General features: G+C 32.7%; 1 protein-coding gene across 1 annotated transcript; it reads left to right on the top strand.

Moving 5' to 3' along the window:
* The first annotated feature begins 1,272 nt into the window (after window positions 1-1,272).
* On the top strand, window positions 1,273-18,412 carry POU1F1 (POU class 1 homeobox 1). The gene is made up of 6 exons (XM_019745426.3): window positions 1,273-1,509; window positions 4,403-4,474; window positions 11,787-12,011; window positions 14,042-14,206; window positions 14,924-14,984; window positions 15,869-18,412. The coding sequence occupies exons 1-6, from the start codon at window positions 1,368-1,370 to the stop codon at window positions 16,077-16,079; spliced, it is 876 nt and encodes a 291-aa protein (XP_019600985.1). The 5' UTR covers window positions 1,273-1,367; the 3' UTR covers window positions 16,080-18,412.
* Window positions 18,413-19,686: the final 1,274 nt, after the last annotated feature.

Genomic DNA, 19,686 nt, shown 5'->3' on the forward strand with positions numbered 1-19,686 from the left:
CTTATAATATCTTTTCTTTCTATAAAATATTAACTGATTATTAACAAAGCATTCACGTTTCAATTTTTTTGAAAATGTATTCTGGTCAATATTGACATTAAATTAGCACAAAGCAACCAATTCCAAGTTCCAATCTTGAAACAGTCCATAATATAAAATTTAAAGAAAATCTAATGAAGCGTGGCCCTTGTTGATGTCAGTAATACCTATGCCTGTCAGGTTACTTCTGTTTGCTATATTATCCCTTGTATACATTCTGAAAATAGTATTGCATTCTTCCTCTGTATATAGAAATCATTTTCATTGTAAAATCTTGATGCTGATATTTATCTTTGAATCAATTGTTTGTAATATATTGCTTTTTATTCCCATTCTCATATAATATCAATATACTCTGTGTACAAAGTTTGCACCCAGGGCTACCATGATTACAACATGCTCTGGAGTGGAATGGCTAAAATCAGAGGCCCCGGTACAATCCAGTGTAATGAGGATAGTATATGTATAACTCAGACAAATGTGAGATTCGCATGACACAAATGTAGAAAATGCCTAGAATTTTGTAGGCATCCAGTAATGGCTTCCTAAATATTCATTCTTAATGAGTAAATTGAAGTCAAACAAGAGCTACTATTGCTCATGTTCATCTTGTGTATAGATTTCTACAATTTTATTCAATAATTTTCCATTTTCCATTTATAATATTATTAAATTGGATTTCATGGTTTTTTTCAAAATTGTATCATTGAGTGTGAATCAGTAGTTGGCAATACATTCTTTCTCATATTTAGTTTTCTACGCTTCTTTCAATTTAAGTTTAAATATTCATAATTCCTTAAAATTATGTAATACGTTCTCTTGTTTTGCAAATTTAATGAGAAGTTATCAAGAAAGAAAAAAAAGCCCTCATATATATAAATTTGTCATTGTGTTAGTAACAAAAAGACACCTACTATTTTTCAACTTGACTGTAGCATTATTTCTTTGAGGGACTTTTCTTTTTTTAAGTTCTTGATGCCTTTCTAAAAGGTCTGAATTACTGAAGTTGTCAAAGCAAGTTTCAGATTTCTCCCTTCGCCTTAGTCCATACCCCAGGACCAGCTTTCCTTTTGGGCATGGATTATGTTTGAGTTAGAAGGAAGACAGTTCAGATTGATAAAGCAATACCCCTGGGAAACGATGATTAACATGTATAAAGGGATTTCCCTGCAGTATAAATACCAGCACGCGCCCTCTTGGTGCTTCAGAGCCTTCCTGATGTATATATGCAGGTAGTGAGATTTGAAACAGCCCTTTGAGACGGTAATATAATAAAACTCTGATTTGGGGAGTAGCAGTTCTCCTCATTTTTCTACTCTCTTGTGGGAATGAGTTGCCAACCATTTACTTCGGCTGAAACTTTTATACCTCTGAATTCTGAGTCTTCTGCCACTCTGCCTCTGATAATGCATCACAGCGCTGCCGAGTGCCTACCAGTCTCCAACCATGCCACCAATGTGATGTCTACAGGTACTGACTCCAGTTACAACCTACAGGTGGCTGGGCCTAAAGATTTTAGAATGGATGCTTTGAATCTTGTTAGTTTAGAATGTGTTTGCTTCTTTGATTTTTCCCTTTGGTTTAATATGTCTTAAGTTAAATATTAAGGATATTAAAGAAGCCAAATGTCTAAGAAATTTTTTAAAATAATATTAATAAGTGCAATAATTTATTGTTGGTTTGATGATAAAGATCTGTTCTTTACATAAGTAAACATTGAGTTTGGCTACCTTTAATCCAAAACTATTTTAATGGAAAGTTTATGGTAAAGAGCAAAACTAGAGAAATAGACTAAAAGAATTTAGTGTTTTAAAAGTGTTACTTCTTTAACTTAAAGATTGATTTGGATTTTAGATTACATTTGTTACCATCCTAAAAACAGCCACATACCTCCTAGTAAACACAACTAAATAATTCCCAATACCAACAACAGTGGATTTCAAAGAACAAGATAATTAAATAATTGTAATAACCTTACCTTTTTTCGTATAATTCAAACTCAAAAACAAAGTTAGATGCGATATTAACATTTAGAGCCCAGGAACAGATTTAAATTTTTATCAAGATTGAGTTCTGAAGAGCCTTTCAACCTCTAACCAAGTTTTAATATTTTCTTACATAACTTTCTTAAATGAAAATTAAACTTGAGAATTCAAATATATTATCTTAAACACAACTATCTGAGTATGGTTTGCTAATGCATAATCCATTCTTGATGCAGTAACAAGTGAAAGTGTTTTAAAGTAAAATTATTATTAGATAGTCTTGAACTGAGTACATTTCTTCCATTAAATAGCAATATATTATTCATTTTCCACTTGTTTTGAAAGCAATATAAGTATGAATAAATTTTACACATTTAGAAATCAAAATTTGAGTTGATAAATTTATATTCTGATTTAAAGGGTTTAAGCTTTATCTCTTATTATAATTAGACAGTTTCCAAATACATATGTAAGTTTGGCATTAATCTTCAGCTGAATTTTAAAGACTATAGAGATTACATAGCTGTATTTTAAAAATCATTGAAAAATTTTTCATCTACCTAAGATTTGTATAATTTAATTGAAAAGGTAATAATGGAAGTACACTCAAACATATTTTTAGAAATTATAATAAAGTATTTTAACCAAAAATATGTGTTATAAAAATTTAAACTATTACCACATAGCTTAATTGTATAGTTTCAATAATAGATCTTTCTTTCAATAGAGGATGAGGAGAATAATACATTGCTTGTTAATCTACTGTGTGAGCATTATTTGGCCAGAATGAAAACAAAATTTAGAACTGAGCTAATGATTTAGCATGTTTTGGCTTAAAACCTGATTTATTTATTTTTAAAAAATGTATTTAAAAAAAAACAAAAACATACATTTAGTAAATTAGCCTATCATTTATTCAACTTCTCAAAATTAGAGAAACAAAAAGTATTTAAACTTTATGAAGTAAAAAAAATTACAATGCATAAAAATGACCTAAATGTATTTTACATAATAGCATTGATTTCATGTTTTTTTTCCATCAAATTATAATCATATACTTCTCATTATCTAAATAAGGAATTAGAAATAATGGTTATAATGAGAAGAGCACTTGGGTATTTAATATGTTTCAAGTTTATTTGTTTAATTTTGGAATTCATAGCAAGGTTTTTTATGTATAATCATTCTGTAAAATGATTTCAGTTCTTTCTACATGTCACTTGTAAAATAAAAATTTATGCAGATATTTTAAAACATTAAATATTGTTCTATAGTAACAGAAAAATATTTTATTTTCTGAAGAGACCTTATGTTAATCACTAAATTACATCTCAGTATTTTCAAAGGATCCAAATTGTACACCTTGTAGTATCTCTAATATTTATTCAAGAAGATGTGATTATATTGTTTATGAAAGTCCAAATACTATATTCAGGATATAAAGGAAAATAAGGAAATAAACTATTTAACAAAACATTGGCTAATGATTTTATTGTCATAAGTCCATTATTTTAGTCATCTCGTTTAAAGCTTGATTTAAATATATATATAATTCAAATTTACTTTTAAAATATACATTGATTCCACAAGGTATATAATCATTTACAAACAATTTTATGTTTATATACTAGGCACAACCTTTATAGCAATCTCATCACTCAAAAAACAATGAACTCATTTTTTGACCAGCTTTATCATTAGAATTGTTAAGTTGATTGTGTGCATGAAGGAAACCTACAACCTCAAGGTTTCAAAATCAACATAAACATGTCACACACTGTCACAGGTTTTTCATAAACCTCTAAATTTAGTGAGATTATTATGATTGCATTCAATAGGAGGTTAGTTGCTTTGCCATTTCCTCTTTGATGGAAGACATTTGTTAGAATAAGCACAAGACTGTTCAAGAGTCAATTTCTCTATTCATTCTTCCAGAGAAAGACCACCTTATAATACCATGTTGTAAAATAATTTTAAGAGACTATTCCTCTAGTCAGTTTATTGCACTGTCTATATTGGATGGAACCTACAAGAATTCTGCAACTCTCAGTTAACCAAGGTCCAAATTGGTCCATCATCCCCTCACAGAGCATAGGATAATCAATGAAAGCTATAGTCTGCTTTGATGATGACTAATCTCCTTACTTGAGGCAAACTTAAACTCCTAGTTTTAACCTATTTATCAGATAACTTTTCTCCAAATGAGAATGAACAATTAGCATAACAATTTAAGAATCCGTAAATGTGTATTTTTGAAATGAAACGAATGTGTCTTGAATCCTCATACATTTTCTTACCAGTCCCGTCTATTTTGTCTTTGATCCAAACTTCTAAATGTTTGCATACATATTTCTCGATGACAACGTTGGGAAACACAGCAACGGGACTTCATTATTCCGTTCCTTCCTGTCATTACGGAAACCAGCCATCAACCTATGGAGTGATGGCAGGTAAGAAAAATTATCTTTACATATGAGATTGAGTTTGGGGACATTTAGATAGTTTTCCTGGGTCTGAGGGAATTTTAAATAGAGTGTATCATCAAATTCTGATCTCTTAACCTTGAAAATTGCTGGTAAAACCACCACTTATTAAAATATTCCCTGATATGTAGTGCATTCAGATACCATAATGGTTATACCTAATTGCCCTTATTCTACACAGCGCTTTGCTGCTGTGCTTCTTAACTCATATTTGCTTTGTATGATTTTTATTCTAATTCACTACTGTCGAACTGCTGATTGTCACTTGTTGATGCTATTTGTGGGCTTGCTCCAGTAACAATATGGTAGCCATTAGCCTCATGTGGCTATTTAAATCTAAATGTAAATTAACAAAAAATGAAGTCAGATTTAAGATTTAGTTGCTCAATTGCACTTGCCACATTTCAAGTGTTCAATAACCTCATGTGGCTACCAAAGTAGACGGCACAGATTGATTCTCCTCATTGCAATATTTCTTCTGGATGTTTGGTCCATAAAGATAAATAAGATGTTGAAGGCTAAGAGGAGTTTGCAGCATTTGCTATTGGAGGCTTTAGCAATTCTGAGTTCCTTCTGAGTCTTAAATGAGACAGGAATAGTTGAAGTTACATATATTTCTCTTCTGGATAAATAAAACATCACTAGATGAAGACTACGTATTTATGTCTGTGTGAGGCATTGTAGCACATTGCTTAAGGAAGAGGGAAATCTGACTCAAGGAATCCACTCATCAGAAAACTCATGACTTAATTTTAGGATGTATCCAGAGAAAGTATTTTCATCATTTAATAAAGTGCACAATTTTGTTGTGCACAGATTATTGTTTAGATATTATTTGATCTCTATATTTATTACTGCAGCAGGGAGAGAAATATTATGGGTGACAAACTACTATGAGTGTGTGTGTGTCTGTGTGTGTGTGAGTGTGCACACACGTGCACACTTGTGTAATACTGAGAAAGAAACTTTGGATAAAGGAATAATATTAGGAAAATTTTTTCTTATGTTTTGTTATCATCCAGAATAATGAAAAAATCAAACATGGATTTATGCCTATAAATTTGAAACAAAATTAAACAAAGAATTTAATTCACCCACCTTTAATTTCTCAAAATTTCTCAGTTTAAAACTAAATGAAACATTGAAACTTTAAAATGAAAGATTCCAGAACAAAATAGCTTCTCTTCCTTTCTGTTCAGCTGCATTTTGAATAAGCTAGTATCATCAACTTCGTGGTAAAATGAACTGGCGTTCTTAATGATTACCTGTGAAACCTAATGTCTCTTTTTAATAATTAAGAAATAAGGAAAGCCATATTTTTGTCTTCCCCGTTGAAAACTGACTGGTTATGACTCATACACTTCCTAATCCGTATTCATTCTTAATGACAACAGCCCTTGTTGATGAGGAAGTACTTTCATTATGAAATGGTGAAACAACACACATTTAGTCAGTAGAGGTGCAGGCAGAATGCTTTCCATGACCTCCACCACGTTTTGACTATGAAGACAGAAAATGACAAGTACACGGTCGTGTGCTGCTCTCTCTTGGAGGAGAGGCCTTGCTGTTCACTCACAGTCATTTCCATGAACCCAGGTGCAACTTTACGTTCCCTCAAAACCCAGCAAGAGGCAGCAATGGGTTGAGGTTTGCACAAAATTAAAATCAGCCATGGACCAAAACGGTTTTTGCTAGCAGCTCCCTCCCCACCAGAGCCTGAGGGGCCTAGTGAGTTCACAGCTGCCCTGAGAATTCCAACGTCCTTACAGTCTCCAGACAGCACTTCAGGTTCACACTGTAGGCCACGGGCAGCTCAGGTTGTGCTGGTACTAGTCCCCTGGGCGGGCACTCAGCAAACCCAGAGAGGCCCCTGGAAAAGACCTTTAAATGACTCAAAGCCTGGGGTAGCGACATCAAAAACAAAATGGTTAGCCTAAGATTTGGAGGTATCACTGTAGTTTTAAAACAAAATTAAATATGTCTGTTACTGAAAGAAAAATTCACCATGGCAAGCATAGCGCGTATATTTGAATGTATTTTGAGAGCGATATCATTAAAATGCGATATGCTTTGTACTTTGTTAGAATGTCACTATTTTGACATATATTCAGTTATTAGCATTTACATCACGGCAGATTAAACGCAGAGAATCTGAACTATCCTGCCTTCATCCCCAGAGTAGCAACCCAAATTGAGTTATAAAACACAGGAATTCAGAAATCAGATAGCAAAGGTATAAAATACACAAAAGAAACCTGGTTATGGCATTTGAATTTTCTGAGAATTCTCAAGGCGTTCATCAAATCAGCCATTTCCATGCAAGCCACAGAAGCATCTTATCATCAACAACAAAGACAGGTTCATTGTCACATACTCCATATAAAGGTGAAGCTCCAGAAAGCACTGTATTTCAAAGGATGTGAAATTACTTTATTTTAATGTGGTTATCTTATTACCCATACTCTGGTGCTCATATTTTGTTTGAGCATTTCATTAAATTAATAACCCACTGGAAGGGAAGAGCTATAGCTAATATTTTGTTACGGTTAGTAGGAAGGGCTTTAATTACCGGGTTAATCCACTGTGCCTCAGAGCCAGGTGTGGGCAAACCAAAGAGAATGACGAATCAGGACCAATGAATTAGCCACACCGTGAACTAATTATGAACCCTGTTCACGTCACTTAACATCTCTGAGTTTCAGTCTTTTCATAGTTAAGATGGGTAGGTAGTACAACTCTACTGGAGTTGAGTTGTGGCTAATTTGTAGCAATTCAACCTGTCTTTCTCCTTTGGTTTTCTCTTTAGATACGCTTGCAGCTAACCTCCTTCTTCTGTACCTTCACATGTGAGAATTTAGATAATTCAACAGTCTACAGTACAGATAACAGAAACCAGGGAATTATAAATGCTATTCAAAATCTTTTCTAGATAAAAACAAAAGAAAATAACAACAAAAAAACCTAAAACTGAGATTATTTCTGTCCTCCGTTTTCTAAAGCTGGGTGAAGGTTAGGAAACAAACTCGGTGGGCTGTCCACTGAGAAAATCAGCTACATGGTGATGAATGCTTAACCAGCAAAGTTATATTACATAATGGCCAAACCAAGACCTGGTGTGAAAGTCTTTGTTTAAAAATTAATTTAAAAAAATATATATATCTACACATATATAACATATATATGTATGTGTATATGTATATATATGTATATATATATATGTGTATATATATATATTCACAGGATGTGGAGTGCAGCGTAGGGAATAGAGTCAGTAGAATTGCAACAGCTATATACGTCAGAGGAGTAGTAGATTGGGGGAGGGGGGTTATCACTTTGTGAGGAGTGTAAATGTCTAACTATTGTATTGTTTTATACACCTGAAACTAATAATAATAATAAAAAGTGAAAAAAGTAATTTAAAGAGGAAAGCAGAATAAATGAGGTTCGGGAATTAACCAAAACGATGAATGTCCATTAAAAAAAAATGAGAAGTCCATAATAAGAGAAAAGATTACTACTGCTGAAAGTACCCACTGTACCCAGACTAATACAAAAGGCAACAGAAATCATGAAGGGTCTTTTAATAACAGTGATATGATACATTTTTCTTAAGTTTTTTAGTTAGTCTCTGTCTCAACTACTCAATTTGGCGATTTTAGCAAGAAATCAGCCATAGGCAACATGTATACAAATGCGCATGGCTGTGTTCCAAATAAACTTAATTTAGAAAACCAGGCCGAGGACTTGTATTGTGCATGGATAGGATTTACTGATGCCCAGAAGAGAAAAGATCACAATTCAGATTTATGACTTGCTTCACATTGTCATGCGTGGGGAAAAAAATAAATGGAAATATTTAAATGAGCATTCCTGTGCATATTTATAGCAAGGTGGTGTGTTTTACTGTGTCCCTCTGCTTCCCCTGCTTGTTCTTTTAAGGCTTCAAGCCCATAACCTCAGAAATGTTGTCAGTTAGCATCTGGCAGAGCCACATGCTGCAAAAGAGCAATTTGCCCCATGCCATGGTACATTGAGCCAGTGCCCTGCAAGGCAAGTCAGACCTCTTCATCCTCATTGCCTGCGTTAAAAGATTTGCCCTCTGTTCTCCTGCCCAGGAATACATGCAGAGCAATTCAGAAAGGCTGTGGTGGATTAATCTGCAATGTGAAAATATACTTAGGGCTGTAAAGAATGGGCAGACGCTTCCAAGCTATTTAGGTGTGTGCTTGTCTAGGCTTAAAGACAATTGTGCTGTACTAATGATTTGGCAATTGCCTGTGAGAACTCTGCTGCACGTGACTCACTGCATCTTTTATCTTCTTCTTTTTCCTTTTTCAATAAACCAGGCTTTAGAAAGATTTAAAAAATACCTTGCTATATATACCATACCACTCACTCCCACTTTCCCCCAAATACAGGATCATATGATAGAAACCGCAGTTAGTTAGGCTGTGTTTATAACTGTCGTCATGAATTCCTATTTAAGGTTAGTTCCAGAAAAATGATGTCCCTGTGGATAATCGTGAACACTTTCACTTATTGAAAAATAAAAATGTAGCACACATTTTTTTTTCTTTTCTTTTGACTCTGGATGTCAAACCTGTGAACATGGTATTTCCTGTGTTCTTTTTATAGACTCATGTTAACATTTATTTTCTAAATGTCCATTTTCTAAAGTACTTATAATGTATAAACTACCTTTAAAATTTTCCATAAACAAAGATTGGACACTTCTAATATTTTAATAAATATTTATAATATTTTTGTGTAAAAGCATTTGTTTAACGTAGGCAAATATGTTTAAACTGTAGAAGTCCTTAAAGGAAAATCATTGGGTTTACCTGAGGACACACTGCCTGGAAAATGAATTAGGTGATTATTTTGATGTGGTTTATTGCAGTGTCCAGTGGACTTCAGTTCTAGTTTCAACTGTATAGTTAATTCATTGTGGTACCTAAGGTAAGTTATTTCACTTCTTCTACTTAAGTTTCCTAAATTTTAAATAGTGGGTAAAAAATATATATCTTTCCTACCTCGTTTGTTTATATAAAGATAAGAAAATGACAAATGTGAAATGAACACAAAACAAATGTCACCTAGAAAATTTGTAGCAGTGCATGACTATGATCAGCAAGAAAAAATTGAAAACAATGATCAAGATTGCTAACAAGTTCAGACCTTATGGCATCTCATGTAAAAGATATGCAACAAATTACTTATGTAAAATAAAATTAATTTGACATAGGTTAAATGAGTTATCTAAAGTGACTTAAAATACATTTATGTGCAAAATCAAACAGCAGCCTGATTTTTGCTCTCTGTACTAATTCTTAGAGTATTTCATCATTAAGTATATTAAGTGATATTTATATTTCTGAATGATGACAGAAGTGAATATTATATATATATATATACACATATATATGTATATATACATATGTATACATATATACCAACTCTGAAAGTCAGAAGCAAAAGAAAAGTCTTGAGACAGCTATTAAGTAGATGCTAAAATAAATGTGATGAGTTTTCTTTTTATATATTTTTAGTTTTTCTTTTACTTCAACTAGGAGAAATCTAAAACCAATGGAAAGCTAAACATGTACCCCAAAAGTAATAAACATTTTCAATAATTAGCTATGTAATAAATTAAAAACGATACAATTGTTTGAAATTTTACCTGATCTGATCAATATATCACCCACTGAAGCATTAAGTCGATGATTAACTGATGTTTTAAAAAGTAAAACTGGATAATTTTGGTTTGTAAAAGTAGTATGACCTTGTTAGACAGGAGTAGCTTCTTTCAAATATTTTTCACATCTATGAAGCAACTCAATTTATTTTATGCCTTTTTGTTTAATTTCTCACTTGCATGTTAACTATGCCTCAGAAAAACAATATAGTCTATCGGATAGACACTTTATAATTACATATTTTCATATAAATATAATTACATACTCTCAAGAATTTGCTGACTTACACTATTTTTTGCTCATTACATATTGATATATTAATGTAAGATCTATATATTCTGGCAAAATACACTATTACTCATGTCTTTGACTTGTGAATGTATTTATGAAGAAATTATAAGTAGCATGAAGTCTTAATGTACTTTTCCAGTGTTTCCAAGAATAATTATTGCATATATTCTGTAGTAATTTATTTTTTAAATATTTATTTATAATCTTAAGAAACATGATTAATTCCTGAATGTTTTATTTATATCAAAATGTCTTGATTATATATGTGTCATTTAATATAAACTGAAGTGAAATCTCTGCCAATTAAAACCTATTATAGTGATGGAGAAAACAGAATAAAATGTGTGGGAATTTGGATTATATTATCCGCTTGCCCATGCTCCCCAACTGAGATAGATTCTTCTCTACTAATGAAGAATAAAATCTGGAAGCAATTTAACAAGTTTTAGATACTTTAGTATTTTGTGATTTATCATTTAACCCATTTAGTCGACACAGTGCTTCATTATTTATGGGTGATTACCTATCATATCTAGAATTGCACTTATTTTTGTTTCTTGTATAATAATCAAAAATAATTTTGTTGTACTGTATACTTTTCAAGAAATCTTTTTGCTGATTCTTTATAAAACTTAAAAAATTACCTTTTGTTCACATCTATTCACTCCTCCAATCTGTTTAAGCATATTTCTTTTTTTTATTTGCCTTTGTTAAATTAAAACAAAACAAAACAAAAGGAAACACAAAAAACATGAGACTTTCTCCTTGAAGTTAAGGATTTACTGATAAAAAGGTCAAGCTTCTAAATATTGTAAAGTCAATTTTCTGACGCTAAAAAACTTGCCAGCATAGCATGTAATCCTGTGCTTTGATTATAACAAACATCACAGATTATTTGTTCAACGAATTAAGAAAACAGAGATCAAAATACTCATTCTGGCTTGAGTTGAACCTCAGATTCCCAGGAATAAGTGACTTTTGAGAGGAAAAAAAAATGATGGAAAACTTAACACTTCTGAATTTGCTTATTTCTATTTTAATTATTTGCAATTCCCTGCTTCTGTCCTTTGGCATTATCTTTGTTTCTGCTGCTCTGGGGAAGGTGGAAAACAAATAATCACATCTATACGAAGCTACTCTGACTCCTACTTCAGAAGACTGTCAGTTAACCTTCCAAAATTGAGACTGTCTGTAGTAGGACAATGGGCTCTAACAGGCAAAAACCTTGCTTGCATAGAAATGGGCGTGTAATTACAAATGGCCTTTCCTTTTCTTTCTTTCTTTGTTCACAGGTAGCTTAACCCCTTGTCTTTATAAGTTTCCTGACCATACCTTGAGTCATGGATTCCCTCCCATGCACCAGCCTCTCCTGGCAGAGGACCCCACAGCTGCTGATTTCAAGCAGGAACTCAGGCGGAAAAGTAAATTAGTTGAAGAGCCAATAGACATGGATTCTCCGGAAATTCGAGAGCTTGAAAAGTTTGCCAATGAATTTAAAGTGAGAAGAATTAAGTTAGGTATGCACTTTTTAAGAGCAACAGGGCACACAAGTTGGTCTGCAAAGGCTTACTGTATTACTGTTCAGTCTCTTCTACTCTGTTCAAAAGTTAGTCCAACAGTGAAAAATCCTACAAAAACCTTTATTTCCTCGTAAATTCTTAATAGCCTAAATACATAGATTTTTTAATTAATGGGTCTCATTTTCAACTTAACTGCATCAAGATTAGTTGAGAAGTGCCTGGCTTTCTTTACATTTTAATTGAACTTTTGAATAGATAATACATTCATATGATTCAAAGGCATAAAAAATATAAATAAAATGTATACCTTCTGCTTGTCTTTCCTATTTGTCAATGTTCTTTTTGTGTGTGTATTCTTTCATATTTTATGCATATATAAGCAAATACATATATTTATGTCTTCATACAATTTTTTTATTTAACTATTTATTTTGGAAAGCTTTCCATATTAGTTTTACAGAGCTTTTTAAAAATGGATTTGTCATATTCTATTTCACAATGTATTTAACTAGTGCCTTACTGATGGTGAATTTATGTGGTCTCCAATCTCATGCTGTTAAAAACAATGCTGCAATGATTAACTTCATAAATGTCATTTTGCACATATATATGTGTAGAAAACATATTAAACACAAAATTACTTGATCAAAAAGTATATTTGTAATTTCGATAGATGTTGTCAAATTGGTCTGTATAGAAGTTGTTAACAAATTTTCCTGCCATCATGAATGTCTCTTTTGCCACCCTTCAGAATATAGTAATCTCCATGAAGGCAGAGATTTTTGTTTGTTGTTTATTTGTTTTTTGTTTTCTCCTTAACGGCATATCCTTAGCAGTTAGTGACTAGCACATAGAATAAATAAATACTTGTTGAAGGAAAATATGCAATTAGTCTTTTGGATCTTTGCAAATCAAATAGGTCAAAATGGTACTTCATCGTTATTTCCTTTTAAATTTCTCTTCTGAGTGAAGATCAAAAGTGTTCTTTCATGGGGCAGTTATCTGTAATTCCTTTTCTATGAATTATCTGTTCATACGCTTTGCTCACTTTCTATTGAAAAGTGTTTTTAACATAAAATAACTATAACAAGTAACCATGATTCAAATTCATGAAGCAGTATTTTTTTTTTTTAATGGACTGAAAATGATAGTTCAAACCTCTGTATTTGTGGAATGAGCCACAGGTAATTTTGTAATAGTATTTATCAATGGGTAGCATATGTAACCGCTTTATGCATGTAGGTATATAGCCTTAGGCCCTGCATTAATATTCGGTTACTATATGTAAGAAACACAGCACTAGGCATTCTATAACCTTCATTTTCAGTTTGCTATTTACGTTGCTGTGAATGTATCAAATTTGATATTAATGGTTTATATCAACTTGTACACTAAAAATGTTTGGGACAATAAATGAGGATCTTTGCTTGGAGATAGAAGCATTACCAAATGACATAATAAATGTGCTTGGAGGTATATATAAAATGTTGGGTGATCAATCTCATAATAAACATGTCTTTAGGGAAAGTAAGCATAATTTTTTATTTGGTGCCCTTCAACAATATAGTTGATTTTTTTCACTGTTACAGTTGAGATAAAAATATTTATGATATAGCACCATATTTTTTGCATTATGTTTACTACAGATTGTTTAGTATATGTCATCAGATATTTAATAACAAAGAGTGCAAGAATTTTTAAGTGTCATAAAGTGTTTATGAGACATCTATCCAATTTGACTAAATGTTACAAATGACATATGTTCCTATCTGAATTCTTTTGACATCTAGAAAAAAACAATCAACTAGAAGGAATATTTTTTGAAGTACTGGATGATTTTACACTGAACCTTACTAAACAATTCTAATTTACCAACAAATATATGCTTAAAAGCAGTATTTAGTAATTGACAAAGAAAGAGACACGAAGCATTCATTTTGGTCCAATATCAATTTGTGTGATGATATCAGACCAAAACAAATGCTTCCTGAAAGCTGAAGCTAATGGTCTTTATTGTCCTTTCACAGGATACACCCAAACAAATGTCGGGGAGGCTCTGGCAGCTGTGCATGGCTCTGAATTCAGTCAAACAACTATCTGCCGATTTGAAAACCTGCAGCTCAGCTTTAAAAACGCATGCAAGCTGAAAGCAATATTATCAAAATGGCTGGAGGAAGCTGAGCAAGTGGGAGGTACTAAAGCTACATCTCTGAAGTCTCTGTTTTAACCTAAAACAACTGGTAGGATTCATGCTAAAGTTTAGTTTGGTTTTGTTTTTCTCTTTGAGATAAAAAATAAGTATCTTGTTTCATCACACTAAAAGAAATGAAGGCAAATTCAAGTGTAGATTTGAGACAGGGTGGCATAGGTGTGAAGTGGTGAAATGAAATTTTTTAACACATCCAGATTTTTTTTTTTGCCTCTGTGCTATAGTGTAGTGATTGTACATGAATCATTTTTATAACCTGACACTAGTGTAACAAGAGCATTTGGAACACACCAGTCTTCCAAGTGAATAACGTAAGTAATTGCTAGATACACAATTTTTATTTTTCAATTCCAGTTGACATTCAATGTTATATTAGTTTCAGGTGTAGAATTTAATGTGCTAAAATGATCTACTCATACTAACGTCAAGGTTTGACAGCATTTAGAGCAACAGTTCCAACAAAAGAAAGGTAGAAATATGATTTATAGACAATTGTCTTTGCAAAGTTATATTTATTTCTGTATTAACATTTTTCTCTAGAGCTTATGTAAAATGACATAGATTGTAAAAATTAAAACAAAAATGCACGGTGATTTTATTTTGCATTGTTTTATAAAGAAAACCTGAAACATAAATCTAAGGGCTTTTTTTTTTTAACCCTATTTTGTTTTTGTAATTATCCTCCTTCCCTCCATTACAGCTTTATACAATGAAAAAGCGGGAGTAAATGAAAGGAAACGGAAACGGAGAACAACTATAAGGTATGCTTCTGAGATATTAAAAGTTACTAGAGGAAGAAAAAGATGTTTTCCAAATGGAATGAGCTTTTAGCGTATACAGGTACAATATCACATATAAATATAAGGTGAATGACAAAACAATATAGGATAAAAAAAGCATGTTTTAGTAACTTAATAGTGAGAAGTGGAGAGCTAATAATTTTAAACATTTAATGGGAAAGTATGTATTGTTCGATTCAAGGACACTTTTGCTCTACAGTTTTAGATAAAACAGAAACTCAACTATCACTTCTAAAAAGAGTGACTGTTTCTGTTGTCCAGTTAGATATGAGTGTTGCTCTGACAATATGGTATTTGTGTGATTAAAAATAAAACCATTAATCAATATTTCAGCATCTTAAGTCCAAGGTAACTCCTTGCGATTTAAACCAGAAAGATTGTTCTTTGATCTTTTTGTAATGTCCATGGGCTCACAAAGGAAATGTTAAAATATAGGTTTTGTTTTGGTTGGTTAGTTGTTCACTAAACATTTAATCTCTTGCAAATAATTTAAATGATTTCTAGGGGACATTTAGAAGTGTTCCCTTCCTTCTCAGCAAGTCAGTGCCCTCTTGTGGCACCGAGTGGGATAAACATAGAAAGTTTGGGTTCCTGTATTTATTTCTTCTCTTGACTCTGGTAATGGTACCCTGACTATGACAAACATCTAAAAGTTCAACAAATGGTACATTTATCTTTGTTGAAGAGCTTTAAAAAAGCGTTTTCAGAGCCTTTAAGTTTTGTTTTCAAGTTAATATTGAAGGAATTCAAACTAACTTAATTTTGATCTGCCAGAAACATCACTAAAAACATACTCTCACCTTTTCTCTTTACCTCCATCCTCTGCTGTCAATCCCATATCCTAGTATTGCTGCTAAGGACGCTCTGGAGAGACACTTTGGAGAACAGAATAAACCTTCCTCTCAAGAGATCATGCGGATGGCTGAAGAATTGAATCTTGAGAAAGAAGTAGTAAGAGTTTGGTTTTGCAACAGAAGGCAGAGAGAAAAACGGGTGAAAACAAGTCTGAATCAGAGTTTATTTACCATTTCCAAGGAGAATCTTGAGTGCAGATAAGATTTCCTATTGTGAAATTGCAAATTTGCCTATTTTTCATTCCTTTCTCTTCTCCAACAAAAATAGAAGTTAGTTATTTGGTTGGTTTTAAAAAAATTATATCAGCATTTGCAGAAGATTTTCTTTTCTACATTCTAAAAAATACAATTATATTGACGAATTATTTTCTTTAAAATTATTCTCAGAAGCTACATTTTACATTTTAACCCAAAGATACTAATAGGAATAAAATGATCCTTTCTCTCAATCTCTATCCATCCACCCACCAACCCATCTATCTATCCTGTCTGTCTATCATCTATCTATCTATCTATCTATCTATCTATCTATCTATCTATCTATCTATCTATCTATCTATCTATCTGTCTATCTATCTATGTGTCTATCTATCTATGTATCTATCTATCTACACACACACACACACACACACACACACACAAATGAATGTGCACCTCGGTCTTTTAGTTTTAAGGTTCCTTTTCCAATGGGTGTATATTAGCTTTTTAATATTTCAGTCAGTAATGTCATAGTTTAAGACTATCACCAGAGATCCAATTAGATCATTCCTTAACTAATGTCCTGTTCACTATCAACTCTAATAGTTTGTTTGAACTCAAACTTTTGCACTTAAGAGCCTGAGGTGCCTTAGAATTTTCTTATTGTGTTTAGGAATAAATCTTAATCAGAAGTGACACCTTTGAAGCTAATATACATATGGCATGTGCCCAAAGAAGTGTCTCAATAGAGATTTGTAGGAACATTAATTTATGACCTTTTTATTCTTCCCCGACGTTAACTTTTTTGATGTTTAGTTATAGAAAATACACTTCATGGATTCTTGAGCTCCAAACTACTAGTCTGTAAGCTGCAACAGTGCAGGGAAGATGTCTGCTTGTTTGTTGTTATTTCTCCAGTGCCTGGGAAAGCAATTGCTCTTAGTGTGCAGCCTGTAATTTAATTAACAATTTGTTCATCATTAAATGAAGGACGGGGTATGCTGTTGATAACAGCTACAAATTTGGAGGGCAACTAATTTAATAGCATTATTCTTGAAATCTCACAACCCACAAAATCATCTGGGGTCCTATCAAATAGGACTATCACTTTTAGATTAATTGATTAGAATATGATTGATTATTCATAAAAAAAAGGTTGGCTATGTTGAGCTTTTAAATTCAGGGAATTGTATCTCAAAAGGACATTCATGTATGAGAATGCCCTTCTTTGAAACTTTCAAGTAGAAGCATACTACAATGTTATATCAAATATTAAATGGTAACTTTTTTTGCATTTGAAATTAAATCTGCTGGCAATGTTTACCTAATTTATTTTATATAACACAAATGGGAACAATTAAACCAAATTTTATTATTAATTTAGAAGGCTTACTAAATATACTGTCCAGTCTCTTGCTTTTCTGATGTTAATAAAGATCAAGTATTATTATATAAAGGTCATAACCCACGTAGACCATGTATGTTTGTGCACACATGATCACCACCAATTGGATGACTAGAAATTTTGATATGCTGACAACAAAAGTTTTCAGTGGCCTGATCATCCATTCCTTGGCACACATCTAGCACCCAGGAGGTGTTAAATACAATATACCTATAGAGGCTTTTCTTATTCAACAATAGATTCCAAATTATTCAGCTATATAGGTATCTTAGTTCCTTCTCTGGATAATTCACCTGATTAACACATACATTAATGGGGAAGGGATTCTTTAGTTTGCAAAAGACAGGGTACGATGTACACATATAAAAATATGCATGTCTTTGAAACTTGCAAATAGAAGCAAAATGTAATGCAATATAGATCTAGGATAGTGACTTTTTTGCACTTTAAATATGAATCTGCTGGGAATGTTTAATCTTACTTTATGTAACAAAAATAAGCATGAATAATATATGCTTAGATAACCATCATATATGTATGTTTAGATTATATAATCATCAGACATTCACCCATAAGATCATTATTTTCAAGTTTATATACAACTAATATTGGGAACCAATTCTTCCCTGTAAAAGAAATTATTTTGAATCAATACTTAATATTGAAATAGCAATGTGATTTAGCTATTCATAAGTTAGTTGTAAACGCACTGGTATTTACTATTAACTTATTTCTATTAATGAGTTTTGAGACTATATTTTCTAACTATATTATTTTAATAGATATTGATCTTTTTAAAAAATAGAAAATGGTTAATGTTATTTAGAATCCTAAACTGCAATTAAACTGCATTAAACAAATGACAACTGTAATTTACTGTGTAGTATCTATGTATTCATTCTTTCCAGAATAAATGTGAAAAGCTGGCTTTAGCCATACAGCCTTTCTCTTATGTTCTTGTTATCTCTGTAGTAAATCTTCAAGAATTCAGTAGAATAGTCCCTTAAAATGGAGAGATCTGCTTGTCACTTATACTGATTGGTACATTCAGTTTTACCTGGTAGAGGTGGTTGACAAACTCATTCATAGAATTTACCTTTCCATTTCTAATGGTGGAAGGATTTGCCTAGTTAAAGAAATATTGTCAGTTTGGGGATGGAAGGTTTTGTGTGTGTGTGTGTGTGTGTTTTCAAGTTCTTGGGAGGATGGTGGTGGTGGTAAGGGGGCAATGTGTGTGGTGTTCCAACAGTATTGTATCTGATATCAGACTTCACAATCCTTAGGCTTCCTCTGAGGTAAACTGGATCCAATTAATTGACTCTTGAAGGAATTAAGGTTAGAAGAATGGTCTTATAACGCTTTACGGGATTCAGCTTCTACAGAGAGGAAGCTGGAAAGTTCATGTGTTTTTCTATAGCAGCAGACACCTAGCAGAGTACTAGCATCAAAGGAGACAGTCATCATAGGTCTCTTTTCACACCTGGACACACACCACTTTAGTGTATGAGTACACTGAAATAGGAGCACATGTTCAAATTAGGCCCCCAGGGATCAGGCTAAAAGTGTGACGACTGGGCTAGTAAGGAGTGTCCATGTGGCCAAGTGGCGGGTACAGACTTCCCCTATAGGCGCTCACATGCAAGTAACAAAATGCACGTCACTGTACTCATGAAATAGCATAAAGCCCATCAGCTGCCAGGTTCCCCCCTCTAATTTATAGAGTCACCGTCTTGAAGCCCTTTCCACTGGGCCCTGCATAAGCCGGGTACAGGGTCTATGCAACACAAGTGTCAGACAGATGCTAATTTTATGTTTTCTAAGACTAGGTGCTATTATTGGTATTGATGTTTGTGCACCACATTCCACCTCTCTGATACTCTGAAATCTCCTCTCTCCATGACTTTTACATCAGTAACAGAATGTGACACTGGGCTGCATCCTCTGGTAACACGGAAACTGCTACCCTCTTCTGCTTTTTCTTTTGGCAACCTCTTCTTTGAACACAGCTGTTCAAGAAATCCTTTTGCCAAAAATAGGAAGTTAGGAAAAGCAAGTTCAAAAAATAAAAGGTCAATATTTTCATTAAACTCAATGTATAAGAATCCTTGTTTCTGAATCTTGGGACCAAAATGAAGTTTTATTTTTACAAAGAACAGACAGACGAACACTACAAATTTACAGTGTTTGTGACAACTGCCACCAGAGC

Source organism: Rhinolophus sinicus, chromosome 17 (assembly GCF_057876585.1).
Source record: "Rhinolophus sinicus isolate RSI-liver-muscle chromosome 17, RSI-T2T, whole genome shotgun sequence".
Lineage (NCBI taxonomy): Eukaryota > Metazoa > Chordata > Mammalia > Chiroptera > Rhinolophidae > Rhinolophus > Rhinolophus sinicus.